General features: G+C 63.2%; 2 protein-coding genes across 3 annotated transcripts; both read left to right on the top strand.

The window, feature by feature from the left end:
* The first annotated feature begins 1,086 nt into the window (after window positions 1-1,086).
* On the top strand, window positions 1,087-8,918 carry LOC135884414 (protein shisa-like-1). Its single transcript, XM_065411768.1, is given in 5 exon segments — window positions 1,087-1,153; window positions 3,190-3,403; window positions 8,326-8,572; window positions 8,575-8,664; window positions 8,667-8,918. Coding segments are annotated over 5 exon segments (870 nt in total).
* Window positions 8,919-13,024: 4,106 nt separating this feature from the next.
* UNC45A (unc-45 myosin chaperone A) lies at window positions 13,025-21,315 on the top strand. Of its 2 annotated transcripts, XM_065411971.1 has the most exons (16): window positions 13,025-13,117; window positions 13,596-13,763; window positions 14,385-14,553; window positions 15,570-15,740; window positions 15,848-16,019; window positions 16,275-16,575; window positions 17,019-17,113; window positions 17,311-17,452; window positions 17,641-17,781; window positions 17,952-18,079; window positions 18,334-18,400; window positions 18,727-18,840; window positions 19,096-19,211; window positions 19,338-19,455; window positions 19,544-19,699; window positions 20,190-21,315. In XM_065411971.1, exons 1-16 carry the CDS (start codon window positions 13,025-13,027, stop codon window positions 20,451-20,453), a joined length of 2,415 nt encoding a protein of 804 aa, XP_065268043.1. In that variant the 3' UTR covers window positions 20,454-21,315. The 2 variants fall into 2 exon arrangements, with proteins under 2 accessions (XP_065268043.1, XP_065268044.1); XM_065411972.1 differs by lacking the exons at window positions 17,019-17,113; window positions 17,311-17,452.
* The last annotated feature ends 106 nt before the right edge of the window (window positions 21,316-21,421 follow it).

Here is a 21,421-nt window from a genome sequence, read left to right as displayed (position 1 = left end):
GCAGGGCAGGAGAGTGCTTTTTTTTTTTTTTTTTTTTAAATGGAGATATCCTATCTCCTAGAACTGGAAGGGACCTTGAAGGTCATCGAGTCCAGCCCCCTGCCTTCACTAGCAGGACCAAGTACTGATTTTGCCCCAGATCCCTATGTGGCCCCCTCAAGGATTGAGCTCACAACCCTGGGTTTAGTAGGCCAATGCTCAAACCACTGAGCTATCCCTCCCTCCACGGCCTGTGCTTCTGGCAGGCCGTGGCTGGGCTGGGCTGGTTCTCCCTCTGACCCACTTGGCAGAGTTCTTCTGAGAGGCCATCTTGTCACTGCCCCCCCCCCCCCCGGTACTCCCCACCCCGCTGCGCCGCCATTCCCCAGGCCACGCCTCTGCCCCATGGGGGGTTAGACAAGGGGCCTCTCACCCTAGGCAGGAGCACGGCCGCCCCATGCCAACCTCACCACCCAGAGCTGGGTGCGGTTGGACTCGTGCTGGCACAGCGGGGCGTACTCCCTACTCCTCTGTGTGCCCTTCCCCACCTGCTCTCCAGCCAGAGCCACCTTCCCCTCCCGCACAGAGTCAGAACCCCCGTCACCCCCAGGTTTGGCTTTATGAACAAAACCTCCCAACCAAAGAACAGCTCAGCCCGTCTGCCCAGGCTGGGCTGCTCCAGGGCTCCTCTCTCCAGCCTGCTCAGCCCACACCCTAGATCCTCTCTCCCCAGGGAGCCACTGCCCCGGCCCTAACACCCAGCAGGGTAATGACCCTGCCTGGGGGAGTCACCAGCACCCACTTTCCTGGCTGACAAGTGGGGCTCAGGAATGCCAGCGCCAGCCTCAAAAGTGCCTGCAGCCTCCTGCCCCATCGGGCACTGGCTCCCAGAGAGGCTCATTAGTGATGTGCCCGCCTCCCTGGCTCAGCCGAGTCCCAGTGGAGCTGGGCAGTAAGTGCAGAAGGCTCATGTGGGGAGGTCTTAATGGCTGTGTGAGGGAGAGGCGCTTGCTGGGCCCGAGATGGAGGCGGGGGCAGGAGGGGCCGTGGTTTCTGTTTCCTCAGACTGGAGCCTGAGCTGCCTCTGCCCAAGGAGCAGACAAGAAGATGCTGTACAGACTCCTGCTGGGTGGCCTCCTTAGCACCACGCTGCCTACCAGCTTCCTCGGCACAGGTAGGGCACCCCTTGGTTCCCCAACCCCCTCGGCATGGACAGAGTGCCCTCAGCTCCCCAACCCCCTTGGCACGGGTGGGGCACTCCCATGGCTCCCCAACTCCCTTGGCATGGACAGAATGCCCTCAGCTCCCCAACCCCCTCAGCACAGGTAGGGCACCCCCTGAGCTCCCCAACCCCCTCGGCATGGACAGTGCCCCCTCAGCTCCCCAACCCCTCGGCACGGGTGGGGCACCCCCTGAGCTCCCCAACCCCCTCGGCACGGGTGGGGCACCCCCTGAGCTCCCCAACCCCCTTGGCATGGACAGAGTGCCCTCAGCTCCCCAACCCCCTCGGCACAGGTGGGGCACCCCCTGAGCTCCCAAACCCCCTCGGCATGGACAGAGTGCCCTCAGCTCCCCAACCCCCTCGGCACGGGTGGGGCACCCCCTGAGCTCCCCAACCCCCTTGGCATGGACAGAGTGCCCTCAGCTCCCCAGCCCCCTCGGCACAGGTGGGGCACCCCCTGAGCTCCCCAACCCCTCGGCATGGACAGAGTGCCCTCAGCTCCCCAACCCCCTTGGCACGGGTCGGGCACCCCCATGGCTCCCCAACTGCCTTGGCATGGGCACATTGCCCCCTCAGCTCCCCAGCCCCCTCGGCATGGGTGGGGCACCCCCTGAGCTCCCCAACTCCCTTGGCATGGACAGAGTGCCCTAAGCTCCCCAACCCCCTTGGCACGGGTGGGGCACCCCCATGGCTCCCCAACTCCCTTGGCATGGGCACATTGCCCCCTCAGCTCCCCAGCCCCCTTGGCACAGACACGGCACCCTGGTCAGCTCCCCAAACTGCTCTGACTCCCTCCCTGCTACGTCTCTGCTGCAGCACAGCACTATTCACACTGCTCATTCCCAGGGGCGAGTGTGCGTCTGGCCCCAAGGGGTTGGTGCAGGCCGGGGCACTGCCCTGGGGGTCTCTCCTGTAGGCATGTCGGAGCATGTCCAGGGGTGGTGCACTGTTCCGTGGGGTGTGGCAGGGCTGGGGAGTGTGCCCAGCTGGGTGTGAGCCTGGGCCACATTTCTCCTGCTGCACGGCTGGCCTCAACACGCTTCTCCAGCCTGCTCACAGATTAACATAGGACACCGCCCCACCCCCTCCACGTGGGCAGTCTCCTTTGCCCCCCGCCAAACCCTCATCATTGGGGAGAGCGCTGACAGTGGCACCAGCTGTCCGTGCTACTAGGCCCTTTGTGCTCAGCGTATCGGGCGGGCACCCTGCCAGCATTGCTGCAGCAGCTGCACTCTGCATGCCAGCCGTGCTGGGGGGTGCAGCGCCAGGGCAGGGCACTGTGAGATCGAGCCAGCCTGGTTTGGTGCTTCAGGCCCTTGGACACCCCTGCTATGCTGGGCAATCGGGGTCACAGCCCATGGGGTGAGCACCCTGCCCTACTACGGCCAACACTAGGGTGCCCACAAGGAGCCACCGGCCGGCCCCCTTGGCTCATGAGCCGCTGAAAGGTGCCTGAAGCAAACCCCTCTAGCCAGTGTACATGGGCGAGAAGTTGCCCTGGCTTGCGCAGCCCAGAGCCTGAGGGCCATGGGGTGGGGTCCCTGTGCATGGTGGGTCCCAGGCTAGGTCGGATCGTGGGACAGGACTCAGCGAGCTGCCCAGGCCAAGCCCGGCTCGGAGCCCAGCTGTAGCCACTTCCTGGCCATCCCCTGGAGGAGCTCTGGGCACCCAGGAGGGCTCTCCCCAGCCCATCCCCACAGAGCCCTGGGAAGCTTCAGCCAGTCAGAGCAGGGTTCTCCTATTGGTGGTGTTGAGGATGAGGTCACCCTGGGGTCCCCTGGGGCTGGGCTGGCCCTGCTCGGTGTCTCGCCTCCCACAAAGGTCTGTGAGCATGGGCCTTCCTCACCTGAGCTAAGTGGGGGTTGGGGGGGACTCCATCAGCTGGTAGCAGTTGTAGGCTGTTATCTGCTGTGACTGTGCAGTAGGACAAGCTCTTGTACTTGGCTCATGTTCTGAATAGTCTCTTTGGCTGCGACTTCCCCTTGCAGCCTCAGCCCGTAACCTGCACCTCTGCGAGGGATATCCCAGCCCTGATGGGCGCTACCACTCCGGCTTCTACTGCCCACGCCTCACTGACCCCCCTGCACACAGGTACTGCTGCCGCCACGGAGACCACGCCCTCAAATCCTGCTGCCCCCAGCTGGAGTTTGAGAGCCTGAGGAGGGTCAATCTGTCCAACGTGCCCACCCCAGCCAGACTCAGGTAAGCAGCAGTGCCGGGTCTGGGCCTGCACTTGGGGGAGGGGAGGGACTGCTTCAGGTTCTAATGCCAGCCATGTGCGCACCCCCTTCTGGAGGAGGAAGCCTGGCATGACTCGTGGCCCTGCACCACGCACAGTGCAGCATGAGCACAGAACACTGCATGCGGACGGGCGCACCTGGCACCCTGGGACTGGGGCTCTCGGGAATGGCAGAGCAACACGCCCCACGAGCTGGTTTGACATGAGTCAGAGAAGCCCCGGATAGACGTGCTGTGACAGGCACGAAGCTGCATTGACACTATATAAATCCCTGTTACGCCCACACCTGGAATACTGCGCGCAGTTCTGGCCACCCCAGCTCAGGACAGATACATTAGAATTGGAAAAGATTCAGAGAAGGGCAACAACAATGATTAGGAGAATGGAACAGCTTCTATACGAGGAGAGATTGAAAAGAATGGGACTATTCAGCTTGGAAAAGAGACGACTAAGGGGGGATCTGATAGAGGTCTGTAAAATCATGACTGGTGTGGAGAAAGTAAACAAGGAAGTGTTATTTACTCCTTCTCATAACACAAGAACTAGGGGTCACCCAATGAAATTAATAGGCAGCAGGTTTAAAACAAACAAAAGGAAGTATTTCTTCACACAACGCACAGTCAACCTGTGGAAGTCATTGCCAGGGACGTTGTGAAGGCCAAGACTATAACAGGGTCCAAAAAAGAACTAGAGAAGTTCCTGCAGGAACTTATGGCTATTCCATCAATGGCTATTAGCCAAGACAGTCAGGGATGCACCCCATACTCTGGATGTCCCTAAACCTCTGACTGCCCGAAGCTGGGGCTAGATGAATCATAGAATCATAGAATATCAGGGTTGGAAGGGACCTCAGGAGGTATCTAGTCCAACCCCCTGCTCAAAGCAGGACCAATTCCCAACTAAATCATCCCAGCCAGGGCTTTGTCAAGCCTGACCTTCAAAACCTCTAAGGAAGGAGATTCCACCACCTCCCTAGGTAACCCATTCCAGTGCTTCACCACCCTCCTAGTGAAAACGTTTTTCCTAATATCCAACCTAAACCTCCCCCACTGCAACTTGAGACCATTACTCCTTGTTCTGTCATCAGGTACCACTGAGAACAGTCTAGATCCATCCTCTTTGGAACCCCCTTTCAGGTAGTTGAAAGCAGCTATCAAATCCCCCCTCATTCTTCTCTTCTGCAGACTAAACAATCCCAGTTCCCTCAGTCTCTCCTCATAAGTCATGTGCTCCAGCCCCCTAATCATTTTTGTTGCCCTCCGCTGGACTCTTTCCAATTTTTCCACATTCTTCTTGTAGTGTGGGGCCCAAAACTGGACACAGTACTCCAGATGAGACCACACCAATGTCGAATAGAGGGGAACGATCACGTCCCTCGATTTGCTGGCAATGCCCCTACTTATACAGCCCAGAATGCCATTAGCCTTCTTGGCAACAAGGGCACACTGTTGACTCATATCCAGCTTCTCGTCCACTGTAACCCCTAGGTCCTTTTCTGCAGAACTGCTTCCTAGCCATTCGGTCCCTAGTCTGTAACAGTGCATGGGATTCTTCTGTCCTAAGTGCAGGACTCTGCACTTGTCCTTGTTGAACCTCATCAGGTTTCTTTTGGCCCAATCCTCTAATTTGTCTAGGTCCCTCTGTATCCTGTCCCTACCCTCCAGCGTATCTACCACTCCTCCCAGTTTAGTGTCATCTGCAAACTTGCTGAGAGTGCAGTCCACGCCATCCTCCAGATCATTAATGAAGATATTGAACAAAACCGGCCCCAGGACCGACCCCTGGGGCACTCCACTTGAAACCGGCTGCCAACTAGACATGGAGCCGTTGATCACTACCTGTTGAGCCCGACGATCTAGCCAGCTTTCTATCCACCTTATAGTCCATTCATCCAGCCCATACTTCTTTAACTTGCCAGCAAGAATACTGTGGGAGACTGTATCAAAAGCTTTGCTAAAGTCAAGGAATAACACATCCACTGCTTTCCCCTCATCCACAGAGCCAGTTATCTCCTCATAAAAGGCAATTAGGTTAGTCAGGCATGACTTGCCCTTGGTGAATCCATGCTGACTGTTTCTGATCACTTTCCTCTCCTCTAAGTGCTTCAGAATTGATTCCTTGAGGACCTGCTCCATGATTTTTCCAGGGACTGAGGTGAGGCTGACTGGCCTGTAGTTCCCCGGATCCTCCTCCTTCCCTTTTTTAAAGATGGGCACTACATTAGCCTTTTTCCAGTCATCCGGGACCTCCCCCGATCGCTATGAGTTTTCAAAGATAATGGCCAATGGCTCTGCAATCACATCCACCAACTCCTTTAGCACCCTCGGTTGCAGCGCATCCGGCCCCATGGACTTGTGCTCGTCCAGTTTTACTAAATAGTCCCGAACCACTTCTTTCTCCACAGAGGGCTGGTCACCTCCTCCCCATACTGTTCTGCCCAGTGCAGCAGTCTGGGAGCTGACCTTGTTCGTGAAGACAGAGGCAAAAAAATCATTGAGTACATTAGCTTTTTCCACATCCTCTGTTACTAGGTTGCCTCCCTCATTCAGTAAGGGGCCCACACTTGCCTTGACTTTCTTCTTGATGCTAACATACCTGAAGAAACCCTTCTTGTTACTCTTAACATCTCTTGCTAGCTGCAACCCCAAGTGTGATTTGGCCTTCCTGATTTCACTCCTGCATGCCTGAGCAATATTTTTATACTCCTCCCTGGTCATTTGTCCAATCTTCCACTTTTTGTAAGCTTCTTTTTTGCGTTTAAGGTCAGCAAGGATTTCACTGTTAAGCGAAGCTGGTCGCCTGCCATATTTACTGTTCTTTCTACACATCGGGATGGTTTTTTCCTGCGACCTCAATAAGGATTCTTTAAAATACAGCCAGCTCTCCTGGACCCCTTCCCCCCTCATGTTATTCTCCCAGGGGATCCTGCCCATCAGTTCCCTGAGGGAGTCAAAGTCTGCTTTTCTGAAGTCCAGGGTCCGTATTCTGCTGCTCTCCTTTCTTCCTTGTGTCAGGATCCTGAACTCGACCATCTCATGGTCACTGCCTCCCAGGTTCCCATCCACTTTTGCTTCCCCTACTAATTCTTCCCGGTTTGTGAGCAGCAGGTCTAGAAGAGCTCTGCCCCTAGTTGGTTCCTCCACCACTTGCACCAGGAAATTGTCCCCTACACTTTCCAAAAAGTTCCTGGATTGTCTGTGCACCGCTGTATTGCTCTCCCAGCAGATATCAGGGTGATTAAAGTCTCCCATGAGAACCAGGACCTGCGATCTAGTAACTTCTGCTAGTTGCCAGAAGAAAGGTCTGGTGGTCTATAGCAGACTCCCACCACGACATCACCCTTGTTGCTCACACTTCTAAACTTAATCCAGAGACTCTCGGGTTTTTCTGCAGTTTCATACCGGAGCTCTGAGCAGTCATACTCCTCTCTTACATACAATGCAACTCCCCCACCTTTTCTGCCCTGCCTGTCCTTCCTGAACAGTTATTATCCATCCATTACAGTACTCCAGTCATGTGAGTTATCCCACCAACAGGGCCGGCTCTGGCTTTTTTGCCGCCCCAGGCAAAAAAGCCGCCGGCTGCGCCCCCCCCCCCCCCGTGGGGGGGGGGGGGGCGGAGCCCGGGGGGGGGCGGCGGAGGGGAGGGCGGCCGGAGCCCTGGGAGGAGGGCAGCGAGCCCCGGCGGGGGCTCGGCTCCCCCCCCCCCCGGCGGCCAGAGCGCCGGGGGCAGGGCGGCGAGCCCCAGTGGGGGCTCGGCTCTCCCCCCGGCGGCCGGGGGGAGGGCGCCAGAGGGGAGGACGGCCGGAGCCCTGGGAGGAGGGCGGCGCTCCCCCCGGCGGCCGGGGGGAGGGCGCCGGAGGGGAGGGCGGCCAGAGCGCCGGGGGGAGGGCGGCGAGCCCGGCTGTGGCCCCGCTCTCCCCGGCGGCCCGAGCGCCGCGCCGCCCCCCTCCAGGTGCCGCCCCAAGCACCAGCTTGGTTGCCTGGTGCCTGGAGCCGGCCCTGCCCACCAAGTCTCTGTTATTCCAATGACATCATAGTTCCTTGACTGTGCCAGGACTTCCAGTTCTCCCTGCTTGTTTCCCAGGCTTCTTGCATTTGTGTGTAGGCACTTTAGATAACTCGCTGATTCTCCCGCTTTCTCAGTCTGAGACAGGACTCCTCCCCTCTTGCACTCTCCTGCTCGTGCTTCCTCCCAGGATCCCATTTCCCCACTTACCTCAGGGCTTTGGTCTCCTTCCCCCGGTGAACCTAGTTTAAAGCCCTCCTCACTAAGTTAGCCAGCCTGCTTGGGAAGATGTTCTTCCCTCTCTTCGTTAGGTTGGAACACCATCCCATGGTCGAAGAATCCAAAGCCGCCTCTCCGACACCAGGGAATGGATCACTTGATAACTGCCCTGTTCTGTTCATTCCCTCTGAAGCATCTGGCATCGGCCACTGCCGGAAGATACTGGGCTCGATGGATCATTGGCCTGACCCAGTGTGGCTGTTCTTATGTTGTAAAGGACAATCATGCCTCTCTAATCCACTCAAGTGGCCAGAGCTCGTTAACGGGCATTAGCGACTCATGCCCAGCCCAGTTTTCCAGCAGCAGCTGCAAAGCAGTGACTCTCCATTTGCAAGGTGTCCATGGGCAGCGCCTCTGCTGAGCACCATGGTCCATACATTTCCCTAGCAGCACCGGGCTCCCCAGGAGCAGGACGACGCCCCCTGGCATCGAGCTGGGGAAGCTATACAAGTAGGACAGGGCTGCCTGGGCGCACCCAATAGTGCCCAGTGGGGGACACCGCCTGGCATCTGGGTTCCCCCGGGAGAGTGGAACCACCCCATTGTAGCAGTATCGTGCCCAGTGTAACACAGCTGTTGCCTTGTACCTTCCCCTCCAGGAACCCACTGCCCCTGCTGGCTGTGGGGCTCTACGGCCTCCTCGTCCTCACGCTCATGACCCTCGACTTCCTCCACTTCTGCAGACTCAACCAACGCCGCTTCTACAGCCTCCTGAGCAGCAGCCGCCTGGGCAAGCGCCTGGCCAGCTCCTTCCCACACCGCTGCCCACGGCCCGGCCCAGCGCGAGGAGGGACCCAGCGGCAGGAGCTGCCCACGGCCCGGCCCAGCGCGAGGAGGGACCCAGCGGCAGGAGCTGCCCACGGCCCGGCCCAGCGCGAGGAGGGACCCAGCGGCAGGAGCTGCCCACGGCCCGGCCCAGCGCGAGGAGGGACCCAGCGGCAGGAGCTGCCCACGGCCCGGCCCAGCGCGAGGAGGGACCCAGCGGCAGGAGCTGCCCACGGCCCGGCCCAGCGCGAGGAGGGACCCAGCGGCAGGAGCTGCCCACGGCCCGGCCCAGCGCGAGGAGGGACCCAGCGGCAGGAGCTGCCCACGGCCCGGCCCAGCGCGAGGAGGGACCCAGCGGCAGGAGCTGGCTGTGCCCACGGCCCAGACCAGCCAGGACACAAAGTGTGAAGAGCAGGGACCGCAGTGACTGGGGGGTGACGCTTGGGGCAGAGGGCGTGTCGGCTGTAGGTATTACAGAGGCACTGTTAGCAGAGCCTGTCGCGCTGCCACTGCGATAAAGCGAGCCCACGCCTCAGCCTCGCACTGTTTGGCCTGGCCTGGCCCTTATAAAGTGCCTAAGCTGCTTGACAGGCCAAGCCCTGTCCCCGAGTGCTCTGTCTGGGATGTGACCTCTGGGGAGAGAGGAACCCTGGGGTGTGTGTAGGGGGGTGGAGCCACATGATGACACAAGCTGGGCAGGGCTGGGGTCTCCTGGCCCTTGCCCTCTTCATCCCGCCCATGGCTCATCTGTGCTCAGGGTCCCTGGGGCTGCCTGCAGCTCCTCGTTCACAGCTGGTCACACTCGTCAGTTCCCTTTTATTGCTGGTTGTGCCTCGATCCCCACCCTGGGCACCGAGGGCTGCGGGCGGGGTCCTTGTTCCTCCGTGGCCAGCCCAGCTGTTCAAGGGAGCATGGGAGGGTTCACATGGTTATGTGCGATAGGCATCAGCATGGGTGTGTGTGGAGTGCACGTGTGGGGTGTGGACACGGGTGTGTGTGTGGGGGGTGTGCACATGTGGGTGTGTGCGTGGGTGTGTGGGGTGTGCTCGTGTGGGGTGTGCACATGTGGGTGTGAGGGGTGTGGACACGTGTCGGTGTGAGGGGATGTGTGGGCTGTGGGGCATGGACGTGTGGGGGTGTGTGTGCATGAGTATATGTATGTATGTGGGTGTGGGTGTGCGTGTGGAGGGATGTGGACATGTGCGGGTGTGCGCGTGTACACTCCTGCATTGCCTGAGTGAACGCTCACTGCACAGCTGTGGGTGTGGCCCTCCCCTCTTTGGCACCATCCCACCTGGTCACCGCTGCAGCGTCTGCTCCTGATCCCAGCTGCTGGGTCTGTGGCGAATGGGCTGCAGGTCCGGCTGCAGCCAAGCTGTGCAGCTTGAGGACCTAGCCACATGGCAAATTGGAACTGGAGCCTGATATTTGCCCAGGGTCCAGCCAGCCAGTGCCACCCGCCTGAGCCCCAGAGTTGCCAGGCATCCAGATTTCAGCCAGAACGCCCGGTCAAAAACGGACCCTGGCAGCTCTGGTTGGCACCACCAACTGGGCCATTAGAAGTCCAGGCAGTGGCGCAGTGGGGACCCGGGGCTAAGGCAGGCTCCCTGCCTGCTCTAGCTCCGCACAGCTCCCGGAAGTGGCCCACACCCTGCAGACCCTAGACATATGGGCATGGGTGCCAGGGAGGCTACGTGTGCTGCCCCCGCCCCAAGGGCCAAGTCCGCAGCTCCCATTGGCCAGGAACCGTGACCAATGGGAGCTGCGGGGGCAGTGGCTGTGGGCACGAGGGCAGCGCGGTGCCTCCCTGGCCGCCCATGCCCATGCGTCTAGGGTCTGCAGGGGCCTGGCGGCCGCTTCCCAGGATCCACAGTAAGCACCACCAGGACCCTGCACCCCCAACCCCCGCCCAGCCCTGAGCCCCCTCCTACACCCCAAACCCCTCATCCTTGGCCCCATCCCAGAGCCCGCATCACCCCGCCACCATCACCCCAAGCCCCTGCCTCAGCCCAGTGAAATTGAGGGAGGGTGGGGGAGAGCGACAGAGGAAGGGTGGACGGAGCGAGTGGTGGTGGAGACTCGGAGAGGGGGCAGGGGTGTTCGGTTTTGTGCAATTAAAAAGTTGGCAACCCTAGTGAGCCCTGCAGCAACTCCTGCTGATGTCCCACGTGCATGTCCCATCATCCCCCTGGGCACCTCCCTAGGGCACAGCTGCCCGCAGGAGCCCAGCTAGCTCCCTTGGCTGGGGGCTCAGATGCCCCTCCAGCTCCGCCGGTTGCGTGGAGGGCCTGCACGCTCGGCTCCCCCCGCCGTGCAGCGGGGGCCCGGCCCCTGGACAGGCACGTGGTCATCGTTAGGTTCCAGAGTCAACGGGCGGTGCCGCGCGGGGCGGGGTTCCAGACCCCGCAGGTTAAGCCCCGCCCCAGCCCTGTGCCCATCACGTGATGCCGGCCTCCGCACCAGCGGCGTCCTAGCGAGGCCGACTGGAGGCGGGGAGGGGGCGCTGGCAGATGACGTCATTGCGCGGGGCGGGGCGGGGCCGGGGTGAGCCCGGGGCGGGGCGAATCGCTGCGTGGAGGGAGCGGCCGACTCGGCGTTTGGACTCAGCATGGAGGGGGCCGTGAGTGGCCCGGGGCGGGGGGACACGGCTCACGGCTCACGGCTCCCGGGGGGGGGCGGACGGACGCGGGTCCCGGGGCGGGCGGGCGGGGGGGTCCCGGCTCCCGGGGCGGAGGGACGGGCGGCGCGTCCCGGCTCCCGGGGTTTGGGGAGCGGGCGGACGGGGGCGGTCCCGGGACGGGGGGGTCCCGGCTCTCGGGGCGGAGGGACAGGCGGGGGCGGTCGGGTCCCGGCTCTCGCGGACGGACGGGGGCGGCTCCCGGGGTTTGGGGGGCGGGCGGTCGGGTCCCGGCTCCCGGGGGCGGGGTGAGGGTCCCGGCTCCCGGGGTTTGGGGAGCGGGCGGACGGGGGCGGTCCCGGGACGGGGGGGTCCCGGCTCCCGGGGGCGGGGTGAGGGTCCCGGGGGGGGGGTTCCGGGGCTCCGGCCCCTCTGACGGTCTCTTTCCCCAGGGGGCGGCGGGGCAGCTGCGGCAGGAGGGGAACCGGCTCTTCCAGGCCGGGGACTACGCGGCGGCGCTGGCCTCCTACACGCGCGCCCTGGCGCAGTGCGCGGGGCCCCCGGAGCGCGCCGTCCTGCACCGCAACCGGGCCGCCTGCCACCTGAAGCTGGTGAGCGGGGGGCCCCGGGGGGCGTCCGTGACCCGCCCGCTGCACTGCCAGCCTGAGGCCACTGACCGGCCTAGCTGCCTGTCCCCCAGCCTGAGCTGGGCTGGGTGTTAGCGGCACCTCCTGCCCCCCCCCCCCCCCAGGCGGTAGCCCCCGGGCAAGCCGGCGCGGGGGGAAGGGCAACTTGCCCGGGCTCTTTTGGCAAGTCAGCATCAGCGGCGAGCAAAAGGCACTTGGGTGGTGGAGTGATGGGTGCAGGGTGAGACCTGGACAGGTCGATAACGGGGGCCTCTTCCCATCCCCCGAGCCGCTGGCCTCGTCCCTGCTCTGGCTCGCAGGGCTCCCTCCTGCGCTCGAAGGGCTAGTGAGCGTTATGCCTGTGCCAGCTGGGCTGTGACAAGTGTGAACCCAGCCAGGGACTGGCGTGCAGCCCAATGTTTCCAGCCAGGGGAAGGGGGGATCTGGAGACCCCCGGAGCACGTGGCACCATGGCAGTGGGAGTTCCTGCATTGTGAGGCCAGCAGGGCCCAGGGCTCTGGTCTGGTCTGATGAAGGATGCCTGGGCCAGGGTGGGCTGAGCAGCTGGGGACCTGTCTGTTGCCATGGCAACTCCTGGGCAACATCTGCTCAGTGATATCCAAAAATCCTGGAACCTCCCGCTGTGGACAGGTCAGTCTCTCCTCCTCTGATCTGGGCTTCTGTCACCTCCCATGTCCATGACAGGCCTGGGGGCTAGTGGGACCCAGCCCGGCAGTCCTTTGCTGCTAACGCCATGGTGACCCGCCTCTCTCACCTGCCTCCCTTCTTTGCAGGAAGATTACGCCAACGCAGAAGCTGATGCGTCTAAAGGTACGGCAGGGCTGGGGTTGTCGGTCAGCTGGGTGTAGGGGGAGCTGGCCCAAAGACCCCCTCTGACTGTGCTCTGGTCTCTGCTCAGCCATCGAAGCCGATGGCCATGACGTGAAGGCGCTGTTCCGCCGCAGCCAGGCGCTGCAGAAGCTGGGCCGCCCGGACCAGGCAGTCTACGACCTGCGCAGATGTGTGAGCCTGGAGCCCAGGAACAAGGCCTTCCAGGAGGCATTGCACGACCTGGGGAGCAGCATGCAGGAGAAGGTGAGCGCCAGCGGAGCAGGAGCAAGGCCTGGGCCAGGGCTCTGGAGGGCTAATGTTCCCAGCACTGCTGGTCTCTGAGAGGCCTTGTGCTCCCAGCCTCGTGGCCCAGGCCGGGTCACTGACCCATCCGCAGGCCAAGACTCCCGCTGCAGGGTGATAGAGGTCGTCGCTAACCTGTCCCTCCGTCTGTCTCAGATGAAGCTCATGTCCTGCACGGACTCCAAAGTAGAGCAGATGTTTCAGATCTTACTGGACCCCAAAGAAACAGACACAGACAAAAAACAGAAGGTACCAGCTCTGAGCAGCCACGGGGCTGGGGTGGGAGCTGGCTGTGACCAGGGGAGGGAATGTGGTGGGGGTGGGGGGACTGTCTGGGTGGGGAGCTGGAGCGGCTGGGCGGGTGCTGGGGGGAATTATGGTGGGGGAGGAGGGGCTGTCGGGGGAGCTGGAGTAGCTGGGCAGGCGCTGATGGGGGTGGGGGGCTTCCAGTCCCCAGGCAGAAGGTGTGAGCTGTGGGGCGGGGAGACAGGCCGTTGTGGCTCTGGGCATGGGGACTCATGTTCATGCTGCAGGAGATTCTGGCTTGGCAGGTCTGAGCTGCTGGAAGACAAGGGGGCGCCTCTCGCTGGCTGCCCGGGCAGTGATCCCACCCGGGACCCCTTGGTGTCCTGCCTGCTGGTGCCAGTGAGGTTCCTTGCTCCCTGGGCTCCTTCCCTGGCTGTGCCCAGCCCCGCTTGTCAACCTGCACACGACTCCTGTCTCCCAGGCGGCGCAGAACCTCATTGTGCTGGCCCGGGAAGAGGCCGGGGCGGAGAAGATCTTCCAGAGCGACGGCGTGCGGCTGCTGCTGCGCATGCTGGACACGGGCAGAGAGGACGCGATGCTGGCAGCTCTGCGCACCCTGGCTGGCCTGTGCTCTGGGCACCGTTCGCGGGTAAGTGTGGGCTTCTCCCCCGGCTTGGGGCCTGTGCCCCAGGCAGCCGCGTACCCCGCACGCGCCCAGCGCATTGGGGTGCAGGGAGTGCTGGTGGGAGACTCACCCTGGGGGTTGCTGCTGAGCGGTGCAGTAACCGGGGCCCCTGCTGCCTGCCCTGGCCTGGCTGGGGCTCTGTCTGCCTGCGTGGGCTGTGCTGGGAGAGAGCGGCCGGCCCAACTCCTCCTCTGTAGCTGGGGTCAAGGACTGCAGCAAGGGGGGGCTGTCAGTGCTGATCCTGTTGTGCCTGCCCAGCACAGCCTGGCCGCCCCGGCCTGGAGCCTCTTCCTGCCTCGCTCTCCTCTGGCGCTGACTCCGCAGCCCGTCTCCCGCAGGGCCAGCTCCCAGGCTGCTGTGCTCGTCTGTCCCCACCCTGCTGTCTAGCTGGCGAGATCTCTCCCTTCCCTCTGCTCGCCCGAGAGCGTTTGGGGGGTGCGGGCCCCTGGCCCAGGCAGGCACTGCTGGGTATCTGGACAGGGCAGCTGGGACTTGCTGGGGCCTAGTGTGTGGTGAAGGGGCAGGGCTGGGCGGGCTTGGGGCTTCTCAGCAATCTTCTAGCAGGCTGCTCCTCTGTGCTCACAGACCATGGCCATCCTCGCGGAGCTGGAGGCGCCACGTGTCTCGGCCATGCTGGGAGTGGAGCACGAGCAGGTGTCTCTGGCGGCCTGTAACCTGCTGCAGGTCATGTTCGACGCGCTGAAGGAGGGGCTGCAGAGGGACTTCCGCGGCAAGGAGGAAGCCCTTGTGTTGGGTGAGTGACCCCTTCTCTCTGCTCAGCGGCAGGTGCCAGAGGCCATGTCCTGGCCAGACCTTAACCTGCGCCCCTGGATTTCCAGTGGCAGGTGGTGGGTCACCTGGCACAAGCCTCTCTGGAGTCCCCCTGGTGCCAGGCAACTTCGTGGGCGCCCATTGTGTGATGGGAGTAGGGTGACCAGATGAGAGATGTGAAATATCTGGACGCGGGGGGGAGGGTGCGGTGCTGGCAGACGGGGGGGGGGGAAAAAACCCCAAGAGCCGGCGGCGGAGGGGGAAAAAAAAGAAAGAAAAGCCGGCGCATAGGAAAAATTGGTGGGGGCTGAGCACCCACCGGCAATGCCACACCACACCCCCCCCCACACACACACACACCAGCTCACCTCTGCCTCCACCTCCCCTGAGCTGGCTGCCGCATCCTGCTTCTCCCCCCTCCTCCAGCGCTTGCGCCGCCTTACAGCTGATTAGCGCATGCCTGGGAGGGAGGGGTGAGGAGGAGGAATGCTGTGTGCTTGGGGAAGAGGCGGGGCCAGGGCGGGGATTTGGGGAGGGATCTGATGGGGCAGTGAGGGGGTGGGGCTGGGGGCAGGGCAAGGGCGGGAATTTGGGGAGGGATCCAATGGGGGAGGGAGGGGGTGGAGCTGGGGTGGGGGTGGAGCGCAAGCCCCCTCTGCCTATGCGCCGGAGCGCAAAATTCGTGTCCCAACCGAACATCGGTTGGGACGCGGCCAAACAAGTAAATATCAGGACAGTCCTGATAAAATTGGGACGTCTGGTCACCCTAGATGGGAGGGATGGAGAAGGGGCCTGTGTGGGACACCTGGGGCTGTGACTGGGGTACCCTGGACTCTGTGCCTCATCTCACCATTTCCTGCCATGGAGCCCAGCCGCGCCTCCACAAGGCTGGCCCCACTGCTAGGGAGCCCCCTCAGCCAGCCCCACGCTGTGCTCCCAGCTGCCTGTGAGGGGCTGGCCAGGGGGGTTCTGACGGTCTCTGCGTTTGCTGTCTGCCAGATCCCTCGAAGGAGCTGAAGCTGCTGATCGGGCACCTCTTGGAAATGCTGACCCGGGAGGGGACCTCAGCCCACGGCCACGACAACACCCTCAACCTCCTCATCAAAGTGGTGCCGCGGAAATCTCCGCGGGAGCCCAACAACAGCCTGACCCTCTGGGTCATCGACCAGGGTAAGAGCCGCTCGGTACCGTCGGTGCTGCCACGCCCCTCCCAGCTCCTGCACTGGCCTGGGTCGCCTGCTCCCTGAGGGCAGCGTCTGAGCACCCTGCCCTTGCAGGCCTGAAGAAGATCCTGGAGGTGGGGGGCACGGTGTGTGAGGCCCCCGGCAGCCTGCCTGCGACGGAGAACAGCCGGATGAGCGCCGCCGTCCTGCTCAGCAAGCTGTACAGTGACCTGAAGTGCGACGCCGAGAGGGAGAACTTCCACCGGCTGTGCGAAGACTATGTCAGGTGAGGAGCGGCCCCGGGTCCTGGGCACAGCCTGGGCGCCAGCTCTCCTCGGCCAGGCCGTTCCCTGACCGCTGGCAGGAATGTCCCTGCTCTGAGGTCCGTGTCTGGCAGGGCTCGGCAGCTCAAGGAGGAAAGGGGCTAGGGGTGGGACGGATGGAGCTGGGCCTGTGCTGGTGCCGTGCCTGCAGGGCGGGTGAAGGCTACAGCTGATGCCCCCGGGCAGGGTTAGCCTTTCTTGCTGCTCTTCCCCTCCAGGAGCTGGTTTGAGGGGCATGGGTTGGCTGGGAAGCTCCGTGCCATCCAGACGGTGTCGTGCCTGCTGCAGGGTCCCTCGGAGGCTGGGAACCAAGTGCTGGAGCTGGAGGGGATCATGGAGAGCGTGCTGGCTCTGTGTGCCTCCGTGCGGGAGGTCGACCAGCTGGTGGCCGTGGAGGCTCTGATCCATGCCGCTGACAAGGCCAAGCGGGCGTCTTTCATCACAGCCAACGGGGTGACCCTGCTCAAGAACATCTATAAGTGCAGCGGGAGGGACAGCATCCGCATCCGGGCCTTGGTGGTGAGGAGCCCAGCGAGGGGGCTGTCCCTGGAGGCTGGGTTGCTGCCTCTGGGCACAGGGGGAGATGTGCTCTCAGGGCTGGAAGCGCTCAGGGGCTGCGTGTGCAGCGGCGGGGCACATGGCAGGCCTGCTGAAGTCCCGATTCTCAGTCGTTTGTCCCGCCTCCCGACGGATGTATGGTCGGGACGCCATGTGTCCTGATATTTTGGCTCAGGGCTTTTTTTTTTTTTTCCCGGCGCTGCTCCGGACCTGCCCCCCCATGTGTCCTGATATTTTGTTTGTGTAATCTGGTCACCCTACCTTGGGCTGATGTTTGTGTCCAGCCCAGGGGGGTGGGGATTCCCGTTGGCAGGGTCCTGCCCAGGCATGCTGAGGGGCTGGGGGCTGCCAGAGATGCTTCGGGGCAGGGAGGGGCTGGCCTGATGTGCTGTTATTTGCTGCAGGGGCTCTGCAAGCTGGGCTCTGCCGGAGGCACCGATTTCAGCATGAAGCAGTTCGCCGAGGGCTCCACCCTGAAACTGGCCAAGCAGTGCCGCAAGTGAGAGCCTGGGGCAGTGTCTGGGGGGTGGGGCGGGGTCTGGTAGACGGGGACGTCCGGGCGTGGGGTGGGGGCCCAGAGGTAGGGGAGCATCTGAGGTCGGGTGCCAGGGGGGTGTCCAGGCGACTCCTGTACCACCCAGCCCCCATGCTGCAGTGGGGTGCCGGCGCAGGCTCACGGCTGCTCCCCTCCCGCAGGTGGCTGTGTAACGAGGCGATTGACGCGAGCACGCGGCGCTGGGCGGTGGAGGGCCTGGCCTACCTCACCTTCGACGCAGATGTCAAGGAGGAGTTTGTGGAGGACAAGGCAGCTGTGCAGGCCATGTTCCAGCTGGCCAAGGTGCTGCTGCTGGGGCGGGTGAGGGGGGCTGTGTCGGTGTCAGGGTAGCAGGTGGGAGGGGGACAGTGGGGCGGAACTGGGAGCTGCTTGCAGTCTATTGCTCCGTGGTGCCTGCCGGCCTAGCGGCGAGTCCCACGTGCAGCCCACGCTTTGCTGACCCCCCCCCCCCCCACCGCTGTTCCCTGCAGTCAGAGGACAGGAGTGTGCTGTTCGCAGTGGCCTCGACGCTGGTGAACTGCACCAACAGCTACGACCACGAGGAGCCAGACCCCCAGATGCTGGAGCTGGCCAAGTACGCCAAGCAGCACGTCCCAGAGCAGCACCCCAAGGTCAGGAGAGGGGCTGGGCTGCACCCAAGGGATTTCTGCATCCTGCCGGAGCAGCGCTGTGTTGTGCTGGGGCCCCTGGGAGGAAAGGGGCTGATGGATGTCAGCAGGGGAGGGGCCTGGGGGAGGCGGGGCCTTGGGTGCACTGCATAGGATTCTCATTCCCTGCACAGGATGAGCCAGGCTGCGTGAGGCGGCGGGTGCGCAAGCTGCTGGCTGCTGGCGTGGTGTCAGCTCTCACCTGCATGGTGAAGAGTGAGAACCCGGCGCCGACCAACTCCTGCCGGGAGCTGATCTCCAGGTGAGGCTGTGCCCGCGGGGGTGGCTGGCCGGCCCTCTGAGCCACATGCCCAGCAGGACGGTGGGTTCTGGGTTCCCCTGTGCATGGGAGGCAGGGTACTGTGGGGTCCCGCCCAGTGCGGGGAGCTGCAGGGTCCCACTGAAGGCGCCCCAGGGTATGAGCATGGATCTGCACCCCGGCAAGGGGGCCGGGCGCTCGCACCCTCCCCGTCCGTGCTTGTGCTGACTGTGGCTGCTGCCACTCTTTGCCCCCAGGGTGTTCCTGGCCGTGGTGGAGGAAGCAGCGGACAGAGGCAGCGTGGTGGCCCAGGGAGGGGGAAAGGTGAGATGCCAGGGCTCCCAGCTTCTCCCCTCCAGTCTCTCTACAGCGCCTCCCCCCCCCCCCCCCCCCATGGGCTGGGTGCATAGCACGAGGGGAGAGGGAAGTGAATGGCCCTGCGGGGGTTGGGGGTTTCTGCCAAAGGCCCTAAGCGTGTGGACCTGGCCGAGTCCCTGGGCTGGGGTGTCCCTGCTTGGCAGGGCTCTCACTAGGGCCCGGGGAGTGGGGGGGGGCGGGAAGCCGCTTTCCTTGCGTGCTCTGTGGGCGAGCTGGGTGTTGGGAGGGCTGCTGGGCCCTGGCTCTGGTACTGACAGTCCTGCTCCCCGCAGGCGCTCATCCCGCTGTCCCTGGAGGGTACCGAGGTGGGGCAGGCCAAGGCAGCGCAGGCACTGGCGAAGATCACCATCACCTCCAACCCCGAGATGGCGTTCCCCGGAGAGCGGGTCAGTGCAGCCTGGCGTGTGCTGTTCTGGGGGCGGAGGGGCTGCCCCACGGGGGGCCCATGAGCTGCGCCCAGCAGCCCCCACCAGGCAGTTTTCCCCTGGGACTTTCCTCATGCTGGGGGGTCTCATGTCAGCTGAGTCTGAGCTGCTCTTGGTGCTGGGTCTGCTGCCTCTGCAGGGGAGTCCCTGCAGCGTGGGGTGTCGGGGGGTTCTGCAGACAGCCTGAGCCCCTCTGACGGCTGCCTTGTGCCCTAGATCTACGAGGTGGTCAGACCCCTGGTGAGTCTCCTGCACCTGCACCGCATGGGCCTGGAGAACTTTGAGGGGCTGATGGCGTTAACCAATCTGGCCGGGATCAGCGAGAGGCTGAGGTAGGAGGAGCTGCATCGCGCCTGGCAATCAAAGGCGGGTCCCTGCTGCTAGGAGACCCTCACCCAGCGCTAAAGCCACCCTCCGCCCTGGGTGGGAGCAGGGCGCTCACTTGTGCCTTGTTGCAGGCAGAAGATCCTGAAGGAGAAAGCGGTGCCCATGATTGAGGGCTACATGTTTGAGGAGCACGAGCTGCTCCGCCTGGCGGCCACCGAGTGTATGTGCAACATGGCCATGAGCACAGAGGTGAGGGCCGGGTGGGCAGGGCATGGGGCTGGGGTAGGGGCCTGCCCTCTGGCAGGAGAGCACTCCCCTGTCTGGCTCTGGGTTGCAGGTGCAGGAGCTCTTCCTGGCCGAGGGCAGCGACCGGCTGAAGCTGCTGGTTCTGTACAGTGGGGAGGACGACGAGAAGCTGCGGCGAGCAGCCTCCGGCACCTTGGCCATGCTGACCTCACTGCTGCCCCAGATCTGTGGGAAGATCACCCAAGTGGTGAGAATGCCTCCGCCCCTCCCTTACACTGACACGTGAGGGACAGAACGAGCTCTGTCCTGCTCAGACTCCTTCCCCGGCTGTGCTACGCTGGGGGTGGCACAAGCTGGTCTGCAGCAGCATGATCCACCCCAGAGGCAGCTGGCTTTGTGGAGGTGGGGGGTACGGAAGGTGGGATCTTGTGACTTTGCAGTGAGTGCTGGGTGACCCAGCCCAGTGGCCTCCTGGCTGGGCCTGTGCTGGGGCCCTGGGGCAGGCGGGGGTGCTGCATGGGGAGCCAGCACGTGTGCAGGGCAGAGCAGGAAGGAGCGTCATGTCCCGCCTGTGGCAGGCAGCCAGCTCCATTTGTCTGGCGTAGTGGGAAGGGGGAGGGGGCAGCAGCAGCTGGTCTGTCCAGGAAGCAAGACTCAGGGCAGGGGTCTCTGGTCCGAGAGTAGCCAGGGTGTGCTGGAGGCTCCCCGCCCAGGTTCTGTGTCCTGTCTCCCCACAGACGGCTCACTGGCTGGAGATCCTGCAGGCCCTGCTGCTCAGTCCCAATGTGGAGCTGCAGCACCGTGGCGCTGTGATCGTGCTGAACATGATGGCGGCAGACCGGGAGGTTGCAGCCAAGCTCATGGAGAGTGAGATGCTGGAGATCCTGTCCGTACTCGCCAAGGAGGAGTGCGACAAGCCCCGTGTGGCCCAAGCTGCCAAGGACTGCCTGGCGCAGGCCGTGGCATGTGGGCTGATCAAACCCAATGTGAACGGAGAGTGACTGGCCACCTTGGCTGGGCTCTCCGTTCTCTGTGCACACTGCTCTGGGCTTGTAACACCCCCAGCTGCGGCTAGGGAAAGACACGCTGCCTTTGGAGGCTGGAGCCCCTGGGAGAGACGGGAGTGTGGGCTGAACTTGCCTGTTGTATCTTGTCTTAACCTATGAGTGTATGCTGGTGGGGCGGGGCCTATCTGTGGGTGCTAGACCCGGGGTGCTCTGCAATGCTCTCCTCTGCATCCCTGCCCTCTCTCATCTAGCCTGGAGCGGGCAGCCTCCCCTCACAGTCTCTGCTGGGAGCTCGCTGCCAGCAGCCACGTCCTGCTGCACCCTGTGCTTGTCTCTGCCTGCCTGAGCAACACGCTCAGCCGTGCGCTCCTAGGGCAGCTGGATGCTGTGCTGGGGGACAGACCGTGCTTACTGCCCCTCCACACCTCTTCTTGTGCCTAACACGTCTGTCTCCTCCTCCAAGTGGTCTGACCCTCACAGCTCTGCTCTGGCCTGGGGGGGAGGGCAGGCTTCAGTCACAGCGGCTCTGTGGTGATGGGCTGGCTCCTGTTTAGGGGTGATGTGGGGCCTGGGCTAGAGGGGCAGTACCCTCAGGCGTTGGGTGGCTGAATGCAGCAGCTGTCCAGGGGTGGAGAGGTGGCTGTGACTGGTCTGAGTGGCTGGAGCAACCTGTTCTCTCCTGCATCGACCTGGAGCGAGGGTGCTGCTGGATGCCTTGTAAAGGAGCCACTGCTGGCCCCCTTGCTGGGGCTGTCCCCTGTCTGTCTTCTGGGGCCTGCCCCCTCACGCTGGGATGGACCCCTCCCGCTCACTGTATTTACTGCTGCTCCTGTACTGCATGGGATGGTGATAAAGGAAAACCTGCCTCTTACCACAGCCGCTGAGCCCCGTGGATTGAATGTCCCAAAGCGATGTACTGAGGGCGATGGGACGATCCCTGGGGTGGTGACAGCCGTGGGCTG

This window comes from Emys orbicularis, chromosome 10 (assembly GCF_028017835.1).
Source record: "Emys orbicularis isolate rEmyOrb1 chromosome 10, rEmyOrb1.hap1, whole genome shotgun sequence".
Classification (NCBI taxonomy): Eukaryota; Metazoa; Chordata; order Testudines; family Emydidae; genus Emys; species Emys orbicularis.
Note: the sequence above shows the minus strand (reverse complement) of the source record. Positions and strands in the feature narration are given on the sequence as shown.

What these genes read in the sequence shown, in the direction of transcription:
- UNC45A (XM_065411971.1), top strand. Translation starts at nt 13,025, where the DNA reads ATGAAGCTCATGTCCTGCACGGACTCCAAAGTAGAGCAGATGTTTCAG. An exon ending in CTGGCCAAGCAGTGCCGCAA is followed by an intron (nt 17,114 to 17,310) that starts GTGAGAGCCTGG and finishes CCCCTCCCGCAG; the next exon opens with GTGGCTGTGTAACGAGGCGA. An exon ending in GGGATCAGCGAGAGGCTGAG is followed by an intron (nt 19,212 to 19,337) that starts GTAGGAGGAGCT and finishes GCCTTGTTGCAG; the next exon opens with GCAGAAGATCCTGAAGGAGA.